Source organism: Ascaphus truei, chromosome 6, assembly GCF_040206685.1.
Source record: "Ascaphus truei isolate aAscTru1 chromosome 6, aAscTru1.hap1, whole genome shotgun sequence".
Taxonomy (NCBI): Eukaryota; Metazoa; Chordata; class Amphibia; order Anura; family Ascaphidae; genus Ascaphus; species Ascaphus truei.
This window is the reverse complement of record NC_134488.1, coordinates 137,123,987-137,143,826: the sequence shown is the minus strand read 5'-3', so window position 1 is coordinate 137,143,826 and position 19,840 is coordinate 137,123,987. Positions and strand designations below refer to the sequence as shown.

At 55.7% G+C, this 19,840-nt stretch overlaps 1 protein-coding gene across 1 annotated transcript; it reads left to right on the top strand.

Moving 5' to 3' along the window:
* The first annotated feature begins 870 nt into the window (after window positions 1-870).
* LOC142497964 (uncharacterized) lies at window positions 871-19,350 on the top strand. Its single transcript, XM_075606445.1, has 7 exons — window positions 871-1,025; window positions 4,235-4,354; window positions 11,837-11,989; window positions 14,283-14,432; window positions 16,919-17,065; window positions 17,510-17,620; window positions 18,910-19,350. The coding sequence occupies exons 1-7, from the start codon at window positions 878-880 to the stop codon at window positions 19,065-19,067; spliced, it is 987 nt and encodes a 328-aa protein (XP_075462560.1). The 5' UTR covers window positions 871-877; the 3' UTR covers window positions 19,068-19,350.
* Window positions 19,351-19,840: the final 490 nt, after the last annotated feature.

Here is a 19,840-nt window from a genome sequence, read left to right as displayed (position 1 = left end):
GGGACGGAGGTTATAGAGGTCACACGGACATGTTACAGAGAGGGGACGGGGTTATAGAGGTCACACGGACATGTTACAGAGAGGGGGAGAGGTTATAGAGGTCACACGGACATGTTACAGAGAGGGGACGGAGGTTATAGAGGTCACACGGACATGTTACAGAGAGGGTACGGAGGTTATAGAGGTCACACGGACATGTTACAGAGAGGGGACGGGGTTATAGAGGTCACACGGACATGTTACAGAGAGGGTACGGAGGTTATAGAGGTCACACGGACATGTTACAGAGAGGGGACGGGGTTATAGAGGTCACACGGACATGTTACAGAGAGGGGGAGAGGTTATAGAGGTCACACGGACATGTTACAGAGAGGGGACGGAGGTTATAGAGGTCACACGGACATGTTACAGAGAGGGTACGGAGGTTATAGAGGTCACACGGACATGTTACAGAGAGGGGACGGGGTTATAGAGGTCACACGGACATGTTACAGAGAGGGTACGGAGGTTATAGAGGTCACACGGACATGTTACAGAGAGGGGACGGGGTTATTGAGGTCACACGGACATGTTACAGAGAGGGGACGGAGGTTATAGAGGTCACCGGAGTAACATCCCACAGTAATCTTTACTCACAGTATCGACATTAAAACAGTATTAAAAATACTCACGTCTGTTTTTCTCCCCAAAATCAATCCCCTGGTTATAACCTATTAAGTGTATCACTGTCAGTTTAACCCTGTGTGGGGCAGGACCTTTATCTCCTGCAGTGCACTGGGTGGTGCAGGGGTTAACGCCCCAGAGGTACAGGCCCAGACATGTAGGTATCAGTGTGCCTGACATCGCCCTGCTGTGCCCTTCCCTGGCTGGTCCTCCCATGCAGGGACCTGCGAGACCTGTTTATATTGCGCTTACTCCCTCCGTGCTGCTCACAGCTCCCAGCTCCAGCCTGACAGAGCCCAGGATACCCACAGACATGAAGCTGTCCCTGCAGTGCGGGCTGCTCAGTGCCCTGCTGTGCCTGGGTAAGTGAATATAACCCGTCCGCCATGCGTTGCAGGACCTTCTGGCAGCAAAGGGTTAAGTCAGGGGTTCTCAACCCCAGTCCTCCCCTCCAACAGATCAGCTTTGAAGGATAGCCCTGCTTCAGCACAGGTGGCTCAAATGGGCTCAGAGACTGTCCCTGATTGAGCCACCTGTGCTGAAGCAGGGATTGATTGAGCCACCTGTGCTGAAGCAGGGATATTTTTGATTGAGCCACCTGTGCTGAAGCAGGGATATCATGACAACCTAACCTGTTGGGGGGTCTTGAGGGCTGAAGTTAGAACCCCCGGGTTAAGTGAAACCAGATATATATGTATTGGTTCCTGGGCATGCTGGGCTGGTAATCCGATTACCCAGTCTACATGCCAAGGAACACGGGCTGGGCTGGTTCCACGGGAGATCGGAGACAAATGAAGGATGGGCAGTCCTCCTATCTGGGAGATGTTTTTATGAAGAGTGGAGCCATTGTCTGCCCAGACAGAGAGGTGCCTGTCTCCTCCGGAGATAGCGTCCCGGCACTGAGGGCAGGGGAAGGGGCTGCTGCCCCAAACTCCAGGTTTTTCAATGGAGACCGGGAACCTAGAACAGCAGCGACTGATTTGGGTTCCGCAGACCTCTCCTGGGCTGGCGTGCGGATACACTGAGCGGGGGGGGGGGGGGGTGGCTCTAAGGGCGTGCCAGGGGTGCCCCAAGTCGAGGCTGCGTGTACGCTGAGCGGGGGGCTCTGAGGGCGTGCCAGGGATGCCCCAAGTCGAGGCTGTGGGTACGCTGAGCGGGGGGCTCTGAGGGCGTGCCAGGGATGCCCCAAGTCGAGGCTGTGTGTACACTGAGCGGGGGATTTGAACGTGCCTGGTTCCAACTTGCATCCAGCGCTGCGGGGCCCTGCGGGTTTGCTACAGAAGTGGAAGCGGCTCCGGGAAAGCCATTTCGGTGGTGCCAGCATAGAGATGATACTGGAAGCCAAACAAGCTGCTGAAATCACCAAGTGATCGTGTGTCGAGAGAAAAAAAGAAAACAGAGGAACCAAAAGATAGATCAGCAGGGTGTGGAGACGTTAGCACGGGAGCAGTGGGAGAGGTGTGGGGAGAACCAGGATCGGGCTTTGCATCGGATGCAAAGAGAGCAGTGGGAGAGGTATGGGGAGAACCAGGATCGGGCTTTGCATTGGATACCAAGAGAGCAGTGGGAGAGGTATGGGGAGAACCAGGATCGGGCTTTGCGTTGGATACCAAAAGAGCAGTGGGAGAGGTATGGGGAGAACCAGGATCGGGCTTTGCATTGGATACCAAGAGAGCAGTGGGAGAGGTATGGGGAGAACCAGGATCGGGCTTTGAGTTGGATACCAAGAGAGCAGTGGGAGAGGTATGGGGAGAACCAGGATCAGGCTTTACGTTGGATACCAAGAGAGCAGTGGGAGAGGTATGGGGAGAACCAGGATCGGGCTTTGCGTTGGATACCAAGAGAGCAGTGGGAGAGGTATGGGAGAACCAGGATCGGGCTTTGCGTTGGATACCAAGAGAGCAGTGGGAGAGGTATGGGGAGAACCAGGATCGGGCTTTGCTTTGGATACCAAGAGAGCAGTGGGAGAGGTATGGGGAGAACCAGGATCGGGCTTTGCATTGGATACCAAGAGAGCAGTGGGAGAGGTATGGGGAGAACCAGGATCGGGCTTTGCGTTGGATACCAAAAGAGCAGTGGGAGAGGTATGGGGAGAACCAGGATCGGGCTTTGCATTGGATACCAAGAGAGCAGTGGGAGAGGTATGGGGAGAACCAGGATCGGGCTTTGAGTTGGATACCAAGAGAGCAGTGGGAGAGGTATGGGGAGAACCAGGATCAGGCTTTACGTTGGATACCAAGAGAGCAGTGGGAGAGGTATGGGGAGAACCAGGATCGGGCTTTGCGTTGGATACCAAGAGAGCAGTGGGAGAGGTATGGGAGAACCAGGATCGGGCTTTGCGTTGGATACCAAGAGAGCAGTGGGAGAGGTATGGGGAGAACCAGGATCGGGCTTTGCTTTGGATACCAAGAGAGCAGTGGGAGAGGTATGGGGAGAACCAGGATCGGGCTTTGCATTGGATACCAAGAGAGCAGTGGGAGAGGTATGGGGAGAACCAGGATCGGGCTTTGCATTGGATACCAAGAGAGCAGTGGGAGAGGTATGGGGAGAACCAGGATCGGGCTTTGCATTGGATACCAAGAGAGCAGTGGGAGAGGTATGGGGAGAATCAGGATCAGGCTTTGCATTGGATACCAAGAGAGTAGTGGGAGAGGTATGGGGAGAACCAGAATTGGGCTTTGCGTTGGATACCAAGATAGTAGTTGGAGATGTATGAGGGGCCCCTGATGAAGCCACGAAGGGGAAACGTACATCGGTACGTCTGACGTCACTTCCTCAGTGACGCAGGCTCATCGAAGAGGTGTGGGCGCATACTTGGTCGGAGTGCTTCGCAGACTGCGTCCGTGGGCAGCAACAGCACTCTGACCGTCAGTAGTATTATACTTGTCACTTTGAGCTATTTAATAGGGCTCTCAACGTTGAGTCATAAGTGTCATATTGTGTTCACCATTTAGTACAAGCGTAGCCACTTTGTATCTTTAACTAAGTGCTACACTGAGTACTTACCCGACTAAACTGTTTATTTCTTTAACAGTTTAGTGGTAAGAGGTCCCCCCACTGGGCTCCTACTTACAACACAGGTTACTTGTCAGACACTACACCAGTAGCTCCACTTACCTATTGCAGGTTTAAGTATGGCCTACCAATCCTTCAATTATTTCATGATAGGATAGTTGGTGTCTTTCCATTGGATACCAAGATAGTAATGGGAGAGGAATGGGGAGAACCAGGACTGGGTTTTGGGTTGAATACCAAGAGAGTAGTGGGAGAAGTATGGGGACAATCAGAATTGGGCTTTGCATTGGATACCAATATGAGGAGTGGGAGAGGTATGAGGAGAACCAGGTTCAGACTTCGTGTTGGATACCAAGAGAGTCTAGAATATGAAGAGAGGAGTCAGTGGACAGAGTGAGGATATCATGAACTGTGTATATGTTCCCAGGGACAGATTTGTACTTGTTTAACCCTTTAATTGCCGGTGCGTTGCGGGCTCCCTGTGGTAGTGAATCCAGCTGGGATGTTTGATGTCATTAAGTGCTAGTGATAACCCACACTCTGTGCCCCATTCCAGCTGCCAGCCTGCAGTGCTACCATTATAGGGGCACCCCCGGGCTCGCCCTGCGGAAACAGGAGCCCAAGACCTGTGAGGATGGCACCTTATACTGCAGCTCCTCACTCATCACGTACAGAGGTGAGTACACCTCCTGCCCTCACCGAAATGCTGACAGTCTATGTTGGCCTATACATAGAGCGACACAGACACTGCCCTGAAGAGCTTGCACTCTAATGTATGAGGAAGATACCCGACTCACTCAAGGTCCCATGGAGAAAATGTGCCCATCACAGTGCCAGGTGGTGCAGTGGCTCAGTGGCAAAGGCATAGAAGGGACTAATGGTCACTAGCAACACAGAAAGGACAATGGGGACTAGACGTAGGACGTTCACGTCTTACCCAGCTTGGTATTGCATATGTAAGACAGCTACAGGACCCTAAGCTCAGCTCCCAAGACATCATCACTTACAATGATAGCCCCAGTAATGATATTGTGGCCCTAAACAGCACCCTTCCTAATTATAGCAGCACTGGGAGACAGGAGTATGTTCCCCCCACCAAAAGGTGACATAACGATAGTCACATACAGTATTGTATGTCTTTATTTGTATAGCGTCAAAAGTGTACTCAGCGCTTCACAAAGAATACAGTACGGGGAATTATAATAATACAATAAGTGCAGCAAAATCAGACAATAGGAAAGGAAATCCCTGCCCCAAAGAGCTTACAATCTAAGAGGTTTGATGGGGAACTTACAGAGACAGCAGGTGAGGGAATAAGTGCTGTAGATGGCAGTGCTTGGCCACAATGGGTGGTAGGAGTGGCTGAGTGTGGGACAGTAACCATGAGTGCAGGCTGTTGGGATGCTTTGTGGGGTGAGTTTTAAGGTTAGTAGTATTAAAATGAGAGGGTTAACACCATTTACAGGGGAAGAGATGGCAGGGAGGCGTGGGTGAGATCAGGTGTGTATGTCTGGGTTCAGGTTTAGGGGAGATCCCCAGCAGCAGGAAGGAGTAGATAGAGGGTGTGAATAGAGGATTTGTGTGGGTGTTTTTTATTGAGAGGTAAAGAAGATGTTGGGAGAGAGGTGTATAAATAATGGTGCAGTGGGGAGTGGGGAAGTTGGAGAGTACAGGGACATTCACCAAGGAGTGAGGAAACAGTAACCAGAAAAAAGCAATAGGGGGAGGGCATAGTGAGATGCAGGAGGAGAGACTTCCCAGGTACTGGAGGATAGGAAATGCGCAAAGAATCACAGTGTATCGAAAGTAAAGTTCTCACAGTTGCAAAGTTGTGGTGCCGAGTCCCGGTCTTCCTCCAATCTTCACCTCCAATTTCAACTCCAAAATTAACTCTGCCACACACTTCTGAAGTTACACTTAAGATGGGACAAACAGCCATATGGCTCACAGCCAAGATATTCTGTCTTAAGTACTCTGATCACATGCAATTGAATAACAATTAAGGGAGGGGTCTGCCTATCAACTCACAGAAACATACCCCAATAGTTAACAGTAAGTCTGTTATTCCCAGTGCAGTGCGACCAGGGATCTCAGGGGAACTAAGAATGGACTTATCACCTATACAGTCTGTGCCCCCCCCCCCCCCACAGGGTGACACAGTGACACAGACATGGAGTCCCTCCCACCACAGGGTGACACAGCCATGGAGTCCCTCCCACCACAGGGTGACACAGTGACACAGCCATGGAGTCCCTCCCACCACAGGGTGACACAGCCATGGAGTCCCTCCCACCACAGAGTGACACAGCCATGGGGTCCCTCCCACCACAGGGTGACACAGCCATGGAGTCCCTCCCACCACAGGGTGACACAGTGACACAGACATGGAGTCCCTCCCACCACAGGGTGACACTGTGACACAGCCATGGAGTCCCTCCCACCACAGGGTGACACAGTGACACAGCCATGGAGTCCCTCCCACCACAGGGTGACACAGTGACACAGCCATGGAGTCCCTCCCACCACAGGGTGACACAGCCATGGAGTCCCTCCCACCACAGGGTGACACAGTGACACAGCCATGGGGTCCCTCCCACCACAGGGTGACACCCTGACACAGCCATGGGGTCCCTCCCACCATAAAGTGACACAGCCATGGGGTCCCTCCCACCACAGAGTGACACAGCCATGGAGTCCCTCCCACCATAGGGTGACACAGCCATGGAGTCCCTCCCACCTCAGGGTGACACCCTGACACAGCCATGGAGTCCCTCCCACCACAGGGTGACACAGCCATGGAGTCCCTCCCACCACAGGGTGACACAGCCATGGAGTCCCTCCCACCACAGGGTGACACAGCCATGGAGTCCCTCCCACCACAAGGTGACACAGCCATGGAGTCCCTCCCACCACAGGGTGATACAGTGACACTGCCATGGAGTCCCTCCCACCACAGGGTGACACAGCCATGGAGTCCCTCCCACCACAGGGTGACACAGTGACACAGCCATGGAGTCCCTCCCACCACAGGGTGACACAGCCATGGAGTCCCTCCCACCACAGGGTGACACAGCCATGGAGTCCCTCCCACCACAGGGTGACACAGCCATGGAGTCCCTCCCACCACAGGGTGACATGGTGACACAGCCATGGAGTCCCTCCCACCTCAGGGTGACACAGCCATGGAGTCCCTCTCACCACAGGGTGACACCCTGACACAGCCATGGAGTCCCTCCCACCACAGGGTGACACAGCCATGGAGTCCCTCCCACCGCAGGGTGACACAGCCATGGAGTCCCTCGCACCACAGGGTGACACAGCCATGGAGTCCCTCCCACCACAGAGTGACACAGCCATGGAGTCCCTCCCACCACAGGGTGACACAGTGACACAGCCATGGAGTCCCTCCCACCACAGGGTGACACAGCCATGGAGTCCCTCCCACCACAGAGTGACACAGCCATGGGGTCCCTCCCACCACAGAGTGACACAGCCATGGAGTCCCTCCCACCATAGGGTGACATGGTGACACAGCCATGGAGTCCCTCCCACCACAGGGTGACATGGTGACACAGCCATGGAGTCCCTCCCACCTCAGGGTGACACCCTGACACAGCCATGGAGTCCCTCCCACCACAGAGTGACACAGCCATGGAGTCCCTCCCACCACAGGGTGACACAGCCATGGAGTCCCTCCCACCACAGAGTGACACAGCCATGGAGTCCCTCCCACCTCAGGGTGACACAGCCATGGAGTCCCTCCCACCACAGAGTGACACAGCCATGGAGTCCCTCCCACCACAGAGTGACACAGCCATGGAGTCCCTCCCACCACAGAGTGACACAGCCATGGAGTCCCTCCCACCACAGGGTGACACAGTGACACAGCCATGGGGTCCCTCCTACCACAGGGTGACACAGCCATGGGGTCCCTCCCACCACAGGGTGACACAGCCATGGAGTCCCTCCCACCACAGAGTGACACAGCCATGGGGTCCCTCCCACCACAGGGTGACACTGTGACACAGCCATGGAGTCCCTCCCACCACAGGGTGACACAGCCATGGAGTCCCTCCCACCACAGAGTGACACAGCCATGGAGTCCCTCCCACCACAGGGTGACACAGCCATGGAGTCTCTCCCACCACAGGGTGACACAGCCATGGAGTCCCTCCCACCACAGGGTGACACAGCCATGGAGTCCCTCCCACCACAGGGTGACACAGCCATGGAGTCCCTCCCACCACAGAGTGACACAGCCATGGGGTCCCTCCCACCACAGAGTGACACAGCCATGGGGTCCCTCCCACCACAGGGTGACATGGTGACACAGCCATGGAGTCCCTCCCACCTCAGGGTGACACCCTGACACAGCCATGGAGTCCCTCCCACCACAGGGTGACACCCTGACACAGCCATGGAGTCCCTCCCACCACAGGGTGACACAGCCATGGAGTCCCTCCCACCTCAGGGTGACACCCTGACACAGCCATGGAGTCCCTCCCACAACAGGGTGACACCCTGACACAGCCATGGAGTCCCTCCCACCACAGGGTGACACAGCCATGGAGTCCCTCCCACCACAGGGTGACACAGCCATGGAGTCCCTCCCACCACAGGGTGACACAGTGACAGCCATGGAGTCCCTCCCACCACAGGGTGACACAGTGACAGCCATGGAGTCCCTCCCACCACAGGGTGACACAGTGACAGCCATGGAGTCCCTCCCACCACAGGGTGACACAGTGACAGCCATGGAGTCCCTCCCACCACAGGGTGACACAGTGACAGCCATGGAGTCCCTCCCACCACAGGGTGACACAGTGACAGCCATGGAGTCCCTCGCACCACAGGGTGACACAGCCATGGAGTCCCTCCCACCACAGGGTGACACTGTGACACAGCCATGGAGTCCCTCCCACTACAGGGTGACACTGTGACACAGCCATGGAGTCCCTCCCACCACAGGGTGACACTGTGACACAGCCATGGAGTAACTCCCACCACAGGGTGACACAGCCAAGGAGTCCCTCCCACCACAGGGTGACACAGCCATGGAGTCCCTCTCACCACAAGGTGACACAGCCATGGAGTTCCTCCCACCACAGGGTGACACAGCCATGGAGTCCCTCCCACCACAGGGTGACACAGCCATGGAGTCCCTCCCACCACAGGGTGACACAGCCATGGAGTCCCTCCCACCACAGGGTGACACAGCCATGGAGTCCCTCCCACCACAGGGTGACACAGCCATGGAGTCCCTCCCACCACAGGGTGACACAGCCATGGAGTCCCTCCCACCACAGGGTGACGCAGCCATGGAGTCCCTCCCACCACAGGGTGACACCGTGACACAGCCATGGAGTCCCTCCCACCACAGGGTGACACAGCCATGGAGTCCCTCCCACCACAGGTGACACAGCCATGGAGTCCCTCGCACCACAGGGTGACACTGTGACACAGCCATGGAGTCTCTCCCACCACAGGGTGACACTGTGACACAGCCATGGAGTCCCTCCCACCACAGGGTGACACTGTGACACAGCCATGGAGTCCCTCCCACCACAGGGTGACACTGTGACACAGCCATGGAGTCCCTCCCACCACAGGGTGACACTGTGACACAGCCATGGAGTCCCTCCCACCACAGGTGACACAGCCATGGAGTCCCTCCCACCACAGGTGACACAGCCATGGAGTCCCTCCCACCACAGGATGACACAACCATGGAGTCTCTCCCACCACAGGGTGACACCGTGATACAGCCATGGAGTCCCTCCCACCACAGGGTGACACAGCCATGGAGTCCCTCCCACCACAGGGTGACACAGCCATGGAGTCCCTCCCACCACAGGGTGACACTGTGACACAGCCATGGAGTCTCTCCCACCACAGGGTGACACTGTGACACAGCCATGGAGTCCCTCCCACCACAGGGTGACACTGTGACACAGCCATGGAGTCCCTCCCACCACAGGGTGACACTGTGACACAGCCATGGAGTCCCTCCCACCACAGGTGACACAGCCATGGAGTCCCTCCCACCACAGGGTGACACAACCATGGAGTCTCTCCCACCACAGGGTGACACCGTGACACAGCCATGGAGTCCCTCTCACCACAGGGTGACACAGCCACGGAGTCCCTCCCACCACAGGGTGACACAGCCACGGAGTCCCTCCCACCACAGGGTGACACTGTGACACTGCCATGGAGTCCCTCCCACCACAGGTGACACAGCCATGGAGTCCCTCCTACCACAGGGTGACACAGCCATGGAGTCCCTCCCACCACAGGGTGACACAGCCATGGAGTCCCTCCCACCACAGGTGACACAGCCATGGAGTCCCTCCCACCACAGGTGACACAGCCATGGAGTCCCTCCCACCACAGGGTGACACTGTGACACAGCCATGGAGTCCCTCCCACCACAGGTGACACAGCCATGGAGTCCCTCCCACCACAGGGTGACACTGTGACACAGCCATGGAGTCCCTCCCACCACAGGTGACACAGCCATGGAGTCCCTCCCACCACAGGGTGACACTGTGACACAGCCATGGAGTCCCTCCCACCACAGGTGACACAGCCACGGAGTCCCTCCCACCACAGGTGACACAGCCACGGAGTCCCTCCCACCACAGGTGACACAGCCATGGAGTCCCTCCCACCACAAGGTGACACTGTGACACAGCCATGGAGTCCCTCCCACCACAGGCTGACACTGTGACACAGCCATGGAGTCCCTCCCACCACAGGGTGACACAGCCATGGGGTCCCTCCCACCACAGGGTGACACAGTGACACAGCCATGGAGTCCCTCCCACCACAGGCTGACACTGTGACACAGCCATGGAGTCCCTCCCACCACAAGGTGACACTGTGACACAGCCATGGAGTCCCTCCCACCACAGGCTGACACTGTGACACAGCCATGGAGTCCCTCCCACCACAGGGTGACACAGCCACGGAGTCCCTCCCACCACAGAGTGACACAGCCATGGAGTCCCTCCCACCACAGGGTGACACAGCCATGGAGTCCCTCCCACCACAGAGTGACACAGCCATGGAGTCCCTCCCACCACAGGGTGACACAGCCATGGAGTCCCTCCCACCACAGGTGACACAGCCACGGAGTCCCTCCCACCACAGGGTGACACAGCCATGGAGTCCCTCCCACCACAGGTGACACAGCCATGGAGTCCCTCCCACCACAGGGTGACGCAGCCATGGAGTCCCTCCCACCACAGGTGACACAGCCATGGAGTCCCTCCCACCACAGGTGACACAGCCATGGAGTCCCTCCCACCACAGGTGACACAGCCATGGAGTCCCTCCCACCACAGGTGACACAGCCATGGAGTCCCTCCCACCACAGGTGACACAGCCATGGAGTCCCTCCCACCACAGGGTGACACTGCCATGGAGTCCCTCCCACCACAGGGTGACACAGCCATGGAGTCCCTCCCACCACAGGGTGACACAGTGACACAGACATGGAGTCCCTCCCACCACAGGCTGACACCCTGACACAGCCATGGAGTCCCTCCCACCACAGGGTGACACAGCCATGGAGTCCCTCCCACCACAGGGTGACACAGTGACACAACCATGGAGTCCCTCCCACCACAAGGTGACACTGTGACACAGCCATGGAGTCCCTCCCACCACAGGGTGACACAGCCATGGAGTCCCTCCCACCACAGGGTGACACCGTGACACAGCCATGGAGTCCCTCCCACCACAGGTGACACAGCCACGGAGTCCCTCCCACCACAGGGTGACACTGTGACACAGCCATGGAGTCCCTCCCACCACAGGGTGACACTGACACAGCCATGGAGTCCCTCCCACCACAGGGTGACAGGGTGACACAGCCATGGAGTCCCTCCCACCACTGGGTAACACTGTGACACAGCCATGGAGTCCCTCCCACCACAGGGTGACACTGTGACACAGCCATGGAGTCCCTCCCACCACAGGGTGACACAGCCATGGAGTCCCTCCCACCACAGGGTGACACCCTGACACAGCCATGGAGTCCCTTCCACCACAGGGTGACACCCTGACACAGATAAGGGGCCTATGGCCATGGAGTCCCCACCCCCACATGGTGACATCATGCTATTATTTGGATTAACCCTACAATCTCCCCCAGGTTTGCTGTTCGGTGAGGTCCTGGTGAAAGTCTGCGCCAGCGGTAAGGGGGAGTTCTGCAACAAGACCGAAAGTGTCCCCCTGAAACACATCCAGGCAAACCAGAGTGTGCTGTGCTGTGCCTCAGAGCTGTGCAATGCAAAGCTAGTGCCAGGTGAGGCTCACATCTGCCCCCCGCAGGGGGAGAGGGTCCCGGGGCATCTCCAGGGAGCTGTGACTCAGAGCTGTGTAATGCGCAGCTAGTGCCAGGTAAGGGTCCGATCTGCCCCCCGCAGGGGGAGAGGGGTCCGGGGCATCCCCAGGGGGCTGTGCCTCAGAGCTGTGTAATGCGCAGCTAGTGCCAGGTGAGGCTCAGATCTGCCCCCCGCAGGGGGAGAGGGGTCCGGGGCATCCCCAGGGGGCTGTGCCTCAGAGCTGTGTAATGCGCAGCAAGTGCCAGGTGAGGCTCAGATCTGCCCCCCGCAGGGGGAGAGGGGCGGGGCATCCCCAGGGGGGCTGTGCCTCAGAGCTGTGCAATGCGCAGATAGTGCCAGGTAAGGGTCCGATCTGCCCCCCGCAGGGGGAGAGGGGTCCGGGGCATCCCCAGGGGGTCTGGTACTTGCACAGAATTTACCTCAGTTGTGCAGTTGGGAGACAGTAACTACCCCCACACCGCCCCCACCCCCAAAGATCTCAGGGGGGGAGGCATTAGTAAATATGCCCCCCCCCCAAAGATCTCTGGGAGACATTAGTACACACCCTCCCTCCCCCCCAAAGATCTCTGGGAGACATTAGTACATATGCCCCCACTCCAAAGATCTCTGGGAGACATTAGTACATACGCCCCCCCCCCCTACCTCCCCCCCAAAAGATCTCTGGGAGACATTAGTACATACGGCCCCCCCACCTCCCCCCCAAAAGATCTCTGGGAGACATTAGTACATACGCCCCCACCTCCCCCCCAAAAGATCTCTGGGAGACATTAGTACATACGCCCCCCCCACCTCCCTCCCAAAAGATCTCTGGGAGACATTAGTACATACGCCCCCCCCACCTCCCCCCCAAAAGATCTCTGGGAGACATTAGTACATATGCCCTCCACCTCCCCCCCAAAAGATCTCTGGGAGACATTAGTACATACGCCCCCCCCCACCTCCCCCCCCAAAAGATCTCTGGGAGACATTAGTACATACGCCCCCCACCTCCCCCCCCAAAAGATCTCTGGGAGACATTAGTACATACGCCCCCACCTCCCCCCCAAAAGATCTCTGGGAGACATTAGTACATACGCCCCCCCCACCTCCCCCCCAAAAGATCTCTGGGAGACATTAGTACATACGCCCCCCCCCCACCTCCCCCCCCAAAAGATCTCTGGGAGACATTAGTACATACGCCCCCCCCCACCTCCCTCCCAAAAGATCTCTGGGAGACATTAGTACATACGCCCCCCCCCACCTCCCTCCCAAAAGATCTCTGGGAGACATTAGTACATACGCCCCCACCTCCCTCCCAAAAGATCTCTGGGAGACATTAGTACATACGCCCCCCCCACCTCCCCCCCAAAAGATCTCTGGGAGACATTAGTACATATGCCCTCCACCTCCCCCCCCAAAAGATCTCTGGGAGACATTAGTACATACGCCCCCACCTCCCCCCCAAAAGATCTCTGGGAGACATTAGTACATACGCCCCCCCCCCACCTCCCTCCCAAAAGATCTCTGGGAGACATTAGTACATACGCCCCCCCCCACCTCCCTCCCAAAAGATCTCTGGGAGACATTAGTACATACGCCCCCCCCACCTCCCCCCCCAAAAGATCTCTGGGAGACATTAGTACATACGCCCCCCCCCACCTCCCCCCCCAAAAGATCTCTGGGAGACATTAGTACATACGCCCCCACCTCCCCCCCAAAAGATCTCTGGGAGACATTAGTACATACGCCCCCCCCCCACCTCCCTCCCAAAAGATCTCTGGGAGACATTAGTACATACGCCCCCCCCCACCTCCCTCCCAAAAGATCTCTGGGAGACATTAGTACATACGCCCCCCCCACCTCCCCCCCCAAAAGATCTCTGGGAGACATTAGTACATACGCCCCCCCCCACCTCCCCCCCAAAAGATCTCTGGGAGACATTAGTACATACGCCCCCACCTCCCCCCCAAAAGATCTCTGGGAGACATTAGTACATACGCCCCCCCCCACCTCCCCCCCAAAAGATCTCTGGGAGACATTAGTACATACGCCCCCCCCCACCTCCCCCCCAAAAGATCTCTGGGAGACATTAGTACATACGCCCCCCCCACCTCCCCCCCAAAAGATCTCTGGGAGACATTAGTACATACGCCCCCACCTCCCTCCCCTCCATGATCTTTGTCAGATCACTGTAATAAACTGTTACTGGAAAGGCGATAAGTCTCTCCGAGGCAGGGCCCCCTGCAGCTTTTTTGAACCCCTTCTCCATTACAGATTCAGTTGAGGACTCCCAGAAGGGGATAGACTGCCTAGTATGTAATGGGCACCCCTCAATTTGTGGGGGTGACGATCTTCCAAGCATGCGATGTGGCCCCTCCCAGACTCACTGCCTTCAGAATTCCATTACTACAGCGATGGACAAGGGTGCGTATCCGCGGACATGTGTGTATATACAGGGAGAGAGCGTGAGTGTATATACAGGGAGAGAGCGTGTGTGTATATACAGGGAGAGAGCGTGTGTATATACAGGGAGAGAGCGTGCGTGTATATACAGGGAGAGAGCGTGTGTGTATATACAGGGAGAGAGCGTGTGTATATACAGGGAGAGAGCATGTGTATATACAGGGAGAGAGCGTGCGTGAGATGGGGGGAGGTATATACAGACAGGGAGCATGAGTGAGACAGGGGAGGTATATATAGGCATGGAGCGTGTGTGAGATGGGGGAAGTATATATAGGCACAGAGTGTGTGTGCGCAACGGGGGAGGTACAGTATATACAGGGAGAGAGCGTGTGTGAGACAGGAGGAGCTATATACAGGGAGAGAACATGTGTGAGACGGTGTGGGTATATACAGGGAGAGAGCATGTGTGAGAGAGGGGTAGGTATATACAGGGAGAGAACGTGTGAGACGGAGGGAGGTATATACAGGGAGAGAGCATGCATGAGACGGACGGAGGTATATACAGGCAGGGAAAGTGTGAGATGGGAGTAGGTATATACAGGTAGGGAGCATGTGTGAGAGGGGGAGGTATATATAGGCAGGGAGCGTGTGTGAGATGGGGGGAAGTAAATATAGGCACGGAGTGTGAGTGTGCAATGGGGGAGGTATATACAGGGAGAGAGCATGTGTGAGATGGTAGGAGGTATATACAGGCGGAGGGTGTGTGAGACAGGTGGAGGTATATACAGTCAGGGAGTGAGTGTGAGGCAGGGGGAGTATATACAGGCTGAGCTTGTATGAGAGGGGGGAGGTTGGCACGTCTCCTTGGTATATATTGTGATCCCTCCGTCTAGTTGCAGGGTCTTTTGTCCAAGATTAAGGCAGGAAACTCTATAGTTGTTGAACAGGGTTTATTTTACAGGGGTTAAATAACACAATAATAGGCCCACTGTCCCTTTAAGGAAAAACAAATCATAAAAGTAAAGCCTATTCCTATCAGGAGAATAACTGAACATCAGCTCCCTCTCTTATTGTCGCTGGCCAACTAAACTGGTTCCCAGCTTTAAATAACCCACCTGGTTAGCAACAATATCAATAGACTTTTCGGCACCCAAATATACAGTATTCAGTCCTTATCTGTTTGTTGGGATTCGGTCCCCCAAGAGTCCAGGAAATCACTCAGGACCGCCATGCTTACACATCAGATTCATGTCCTAACATACATGTCCCAGGACATACTTGAAAACGAGAGGTAACTCTCAATGTATTACTTCCTGGTAAAATATTTTATAAATAAATAAATAATAACTCTAAACGCCCTCTTGGCAATTCCCTGGCCCTCATGGCTCCCCTTCTTCACGGCTGCAGGGTCCTGCAGGTACCAGGCACATCCCTCTGGGCAGTCCCCACAGCCTTTTTGCCTCCCTCCTCATGCTCTGGAACAGATAGCCAGACCAACATTTCTCTCCCCTCTCCTGGGGAAATGCAACCTCTGTGTGTAAGCAAGCTCTCTGTCTGCCTTTTCCACTTTCTGGAATCAGGAGGACTGCTTGTTGATTAGTTGCTGCAGCTGCTGCTAGCTTCTCCAGGGGAGGTTAACTCCCTGTAGGCTGGAAAGCACACTATAGAAAAGGAAAAACCGAATAAAAGCTCAAGGAACAAAACATGTGGTGACTACGCTAACCCAATATATGATGATAAAAAGCGGGGCACTGAAAGGGTTGGATAAGGAGGTAATCACTGCTGAAGAGAAACTTGTGTTTAGGTGAAGGAGATAAGGGGTGAAGCGCTGATATAAACAAGCCCTGTTAACCCCGTGAAGGACAGATATACCACCTCCACGGTATAACTGCAGCGTGATGTAACCCCTGTCCGGTGTGGAGTAACGCTTCTACTCACGATTAATCACCGTATGAAGTTTTCAGCGTACATGCAGCTTGTGATGAACCCGAACTGAAAGGGTAATCCGCGTTCTCCCTACCCTGTCTCTCTGATCCTGGAGTGCAAAGCTACAAAGGCAGTGGGTCCCTGCAAGTAATCTTGGAACTCACCAGCATAGAAAAAAAAATAAAAACGTTTATTTAACCCACATAAAAAATGGTACGAAAATAGACAAACAAAACACGTGTTCTCCTCCCGCGCGTTTCACGCCCTCTGTGGCGCTTTCTCAAGGAGACTTGTTCATTTTTTTCTATGCTGGTGAGTTCTGAGCTCACTTACAGGGGCGGCAGTTTCACGGATCCACTCCCTTTTTCGCTTTGGAAAGCACGCTAGCTGCACCAGTCCAGCCTATACAGAGGCAGTGACTGTATATACTGTGTGTATATAGAGAGTTGGCAGTATGTGTGACAGGAGGGGGAGGCTTGTTCTGTATGTGTGTGTGAGGGGGACAGCTGTGTGAGGCTTGGTGATACCCGGTATATATGGGGGTTTAGCGCTGAGTAATTGTTAATGTCGGGGTCCCACAGCCGTACATCACGTGATTATAAAGAGCTGCAGTAACACCTCCGTGAGCCCCGGACTCTCCGCCTTCAGTAACGGCAAAAATCCAGTGTCATACGCCTCCAACTTCCAGTACTGCAGCAGCACACAGTGTAACACAGGTGTCTTCACAGGTTAGTGTCACACCCCCCCCGCCCCCACACACACACACACACAGTCACACACACACACACAGTCACTCTGTAACACACACACACACACACTGCGTGTTCCCTCCTCTCAGACACAGACCCCGGAGCAGAGAACGGGTTGGTGTGTCACACACACACACACACACACACACAGTCACTCTGTAACACACACACACACACTCACACTGCGTGTTCCCTCCTCTCAGACACAGACCCCGGAGCAGAGAACTGGTTGGTGTGTCACACACACACACACACACACAGTCACTCTGTAACACACACACACACACTCACACTGCGTGTCCCCTCCTCTCAGACACAGACCCCGGAGCAGAGAACTGGTTGGTGTGTCACACACACACACACACACACAGTCACTCTGTAACACACACACACACACTCACACTGCGTGTCCCCTCCTCTCAGACACAGACCCCGGAGCAGAGAACGGGTTGGTGTGTCACAACAGCTCATCCCCGGAGAGCGTCAGCACCATGAGGTGCCGGGGAGAGATGACCCGCTGCATGGACCTGATTGGTATGTAACGGACTAACAGAGATTCCCAGTCTGACCAATCATCTCACAGGCAGGGAAGAGATGCTCTGCAGTGTGTCTGCTCTGCAGTATGACAGCTCAGTGATGTTCTGCAGTCTCTTCTTCAGCTCTGAAATATTTAGCAGTCTCTCTGTCGGCTCTGCGACACTCTGCAATCTCTGCGATGCTCTGCAGTCTGTTGGCTCTGCGCAGTTCAGCAGTCTCTCAGCTCTGCGATGCTCTGCAGTCTGTCTGCTCTGTGACGCTCTGCAGTCTGTAGGCTCTGTGATGCTCTACAGTCTCTCAGCTCTGCGATGCTCTGCAGTCTGTCTGCTCTGTGACTCTCTGCAGTCTCTTGGCTCTGCGACGCTCTGCAGTCTCTCAGCTCTGCGATGCTCTGCAGTCTGTCTGCTCTGTGACTCTCTGCAGTCTCTTGGCTCTGCGACGCTCTGCAGTCTGTTGGCTCTGCGCAGTTCAGCAGTCTCTTGGCTCTGCGATGCTCTGCAGTCTCTTGGCTCTGCGATGCTCAGCAGTCTCTCAGCTCTGCGATGCTCAGCAGTCTCTAGGCTCTGTGATGCTCAGCAGTCTCTCAGCTCTGCGATGCTCTGCATAATGTCTGCTCTGTGACTCTCTGCAGTCTCTTGGCTCTGCGACGCTCTGCAGTCTGTTGGCTCTGCGCAGTTCAGCAGTCTCTTGGCTCTGCGATGCTCTGCAGTCTGTTGGCTCTGCGATGCTCAGCAGTCTCTCAGCTCTGCGATGCTCAGCAGTCTCTAGGCTCTGATGCTCAGCAGTCTCTCAGCTCTGCGATGCTCTGCATAATGTCTGCTCTGTGACTCTGCAGTCTCTCAGCTCTGCGATGCTCTGCAGTCTCTTGGCTCTGCGATGCTCTGCAGTCTCTCAGCTCTGCGATGTTCTGCAGTCTGTCTGCTCTGTGACTCTGCAGTCTCAGCTTTGCGATGCTCTGCAGTCTCTTGGCTCTGCGATGCTCTGCAGTCTCTCGGCTCTGCGATGCTCTGCAGTCTGTCTGCTCTGTGACTCTCTGCAGTCTCTTGGCTCTGCGACACTCTGCAGTCTCTCAGCTCTGCGATGCTCTGCAGTCTGTCTGCTCTGACTCTCTGCAGTCTCTTGGCTCTGCGACGCTCTGCAGTCTCTCAGCTCTGCGATGCTCTGCAGTCTCTTGGCTCTGCGACACTCTGCAGTCTCTCAGCTCTGCGATGCTCTGCAGTCTGTCTGCTCTGCGATGCTCTGCAGTTCCTGTACCTTGTACCTGACTCTCCTCTCTCCCCCCCCAGGTGTCTCCCCAATGGACTTTGTCATGAGTGGATGTGCCACGGAATCCTTCTGTCGGGGTCTGTACCCCAAATTCCCCATCCCAGGATGGAAGAGCACAGCCTGCTGCTCCTCACCGCTCTGTAACCGCGGCAACACCACCACCCCATCCCCACAGTGATACTGAGTATCTCTATCCTCCTGCAAAATAACCCCTTCAGTGCCAGAGAGGCCTGCCACACAATATGGGGCTGAGATGATTAAGCTGGACTCAGCATTTCCACGCGGAAACCATCTTTATACCACCCCATCCGCCCGGGGCCGCCGTACACATAAAGTGCATTATTTCCCTGTAACACTGGCTTGCAACGGCACATTTTAAATTGCAACGGTACAAATAAACGTGTGTGGCGGCGAAACGCGACGGCCATTTTGTTCTGCAAATTAAATTCACTGTCGCCAAACCTTCCTCCTCATTTCTCTCTTCTTCCAAAATAAAGGAACTTTCTCGCAGGAGCCCGCGCCAGCCCGCAGTGCGCACAGTCCCATTATACGCGCAGCGCGTCCAATACACATCACTCTGCCCATTATACGCGCAGCGCGTCCAATACACATCACTCTGCCCATTATACGCGCAGCGCGTCCAATACACATCACTCTGCCCATTATGGCTCTGTGTGTGAGCCCCTTACTCGCTGAGCCCCTTACTCGCTGAGCCCCTTACTCGCTGAGCCCCTTACTCGCTGAGCCCCTTACTCGCTGAGCTCCTTGTGACGCTTGTACTCTCCAGACAAGCGCAGGGAAAGGGAAGGACCCGGTAGCGAGGTGGGGAGGCCGCAGGGGAGACGAAGGGAGTGAGTTGCCGCGCAGCTGGGGTTCGGCGCACGTAGTCACGTGACCGCGCCGCGTGCAGGAGATTGCGCGACGCGTCCGGAGGTGCGGTGCCTGGCTCAG

What these genes read in the sequence shown, in the direction of transcription:
- LOC142497964 (XM_075606445.1), top strand. Translation starts at nt 878, where the DNA reads ATGCAGGGACCTGCGAGACCTGTTTATATTGCGCTTACTCCCTCCGTG. An exon ending in TAACACAGGTGTCTTCACAG is followed by an intron (nt 17,066 to 17,509) that starts GTTAGTGTCACA and finishes CCCTCCTCTCAG; the next exon opens with ACACAGACCCCGGAGCAGAG. An exon ending in CCGCTGCATGGACCTGATTG is followed by an intron (nt 17,621 to 18,909) that starts GTATGTAACGGA and finishes CTCCCCCCCCAG; the next exon opens with GTGTCTCCCCAATGGACTTT.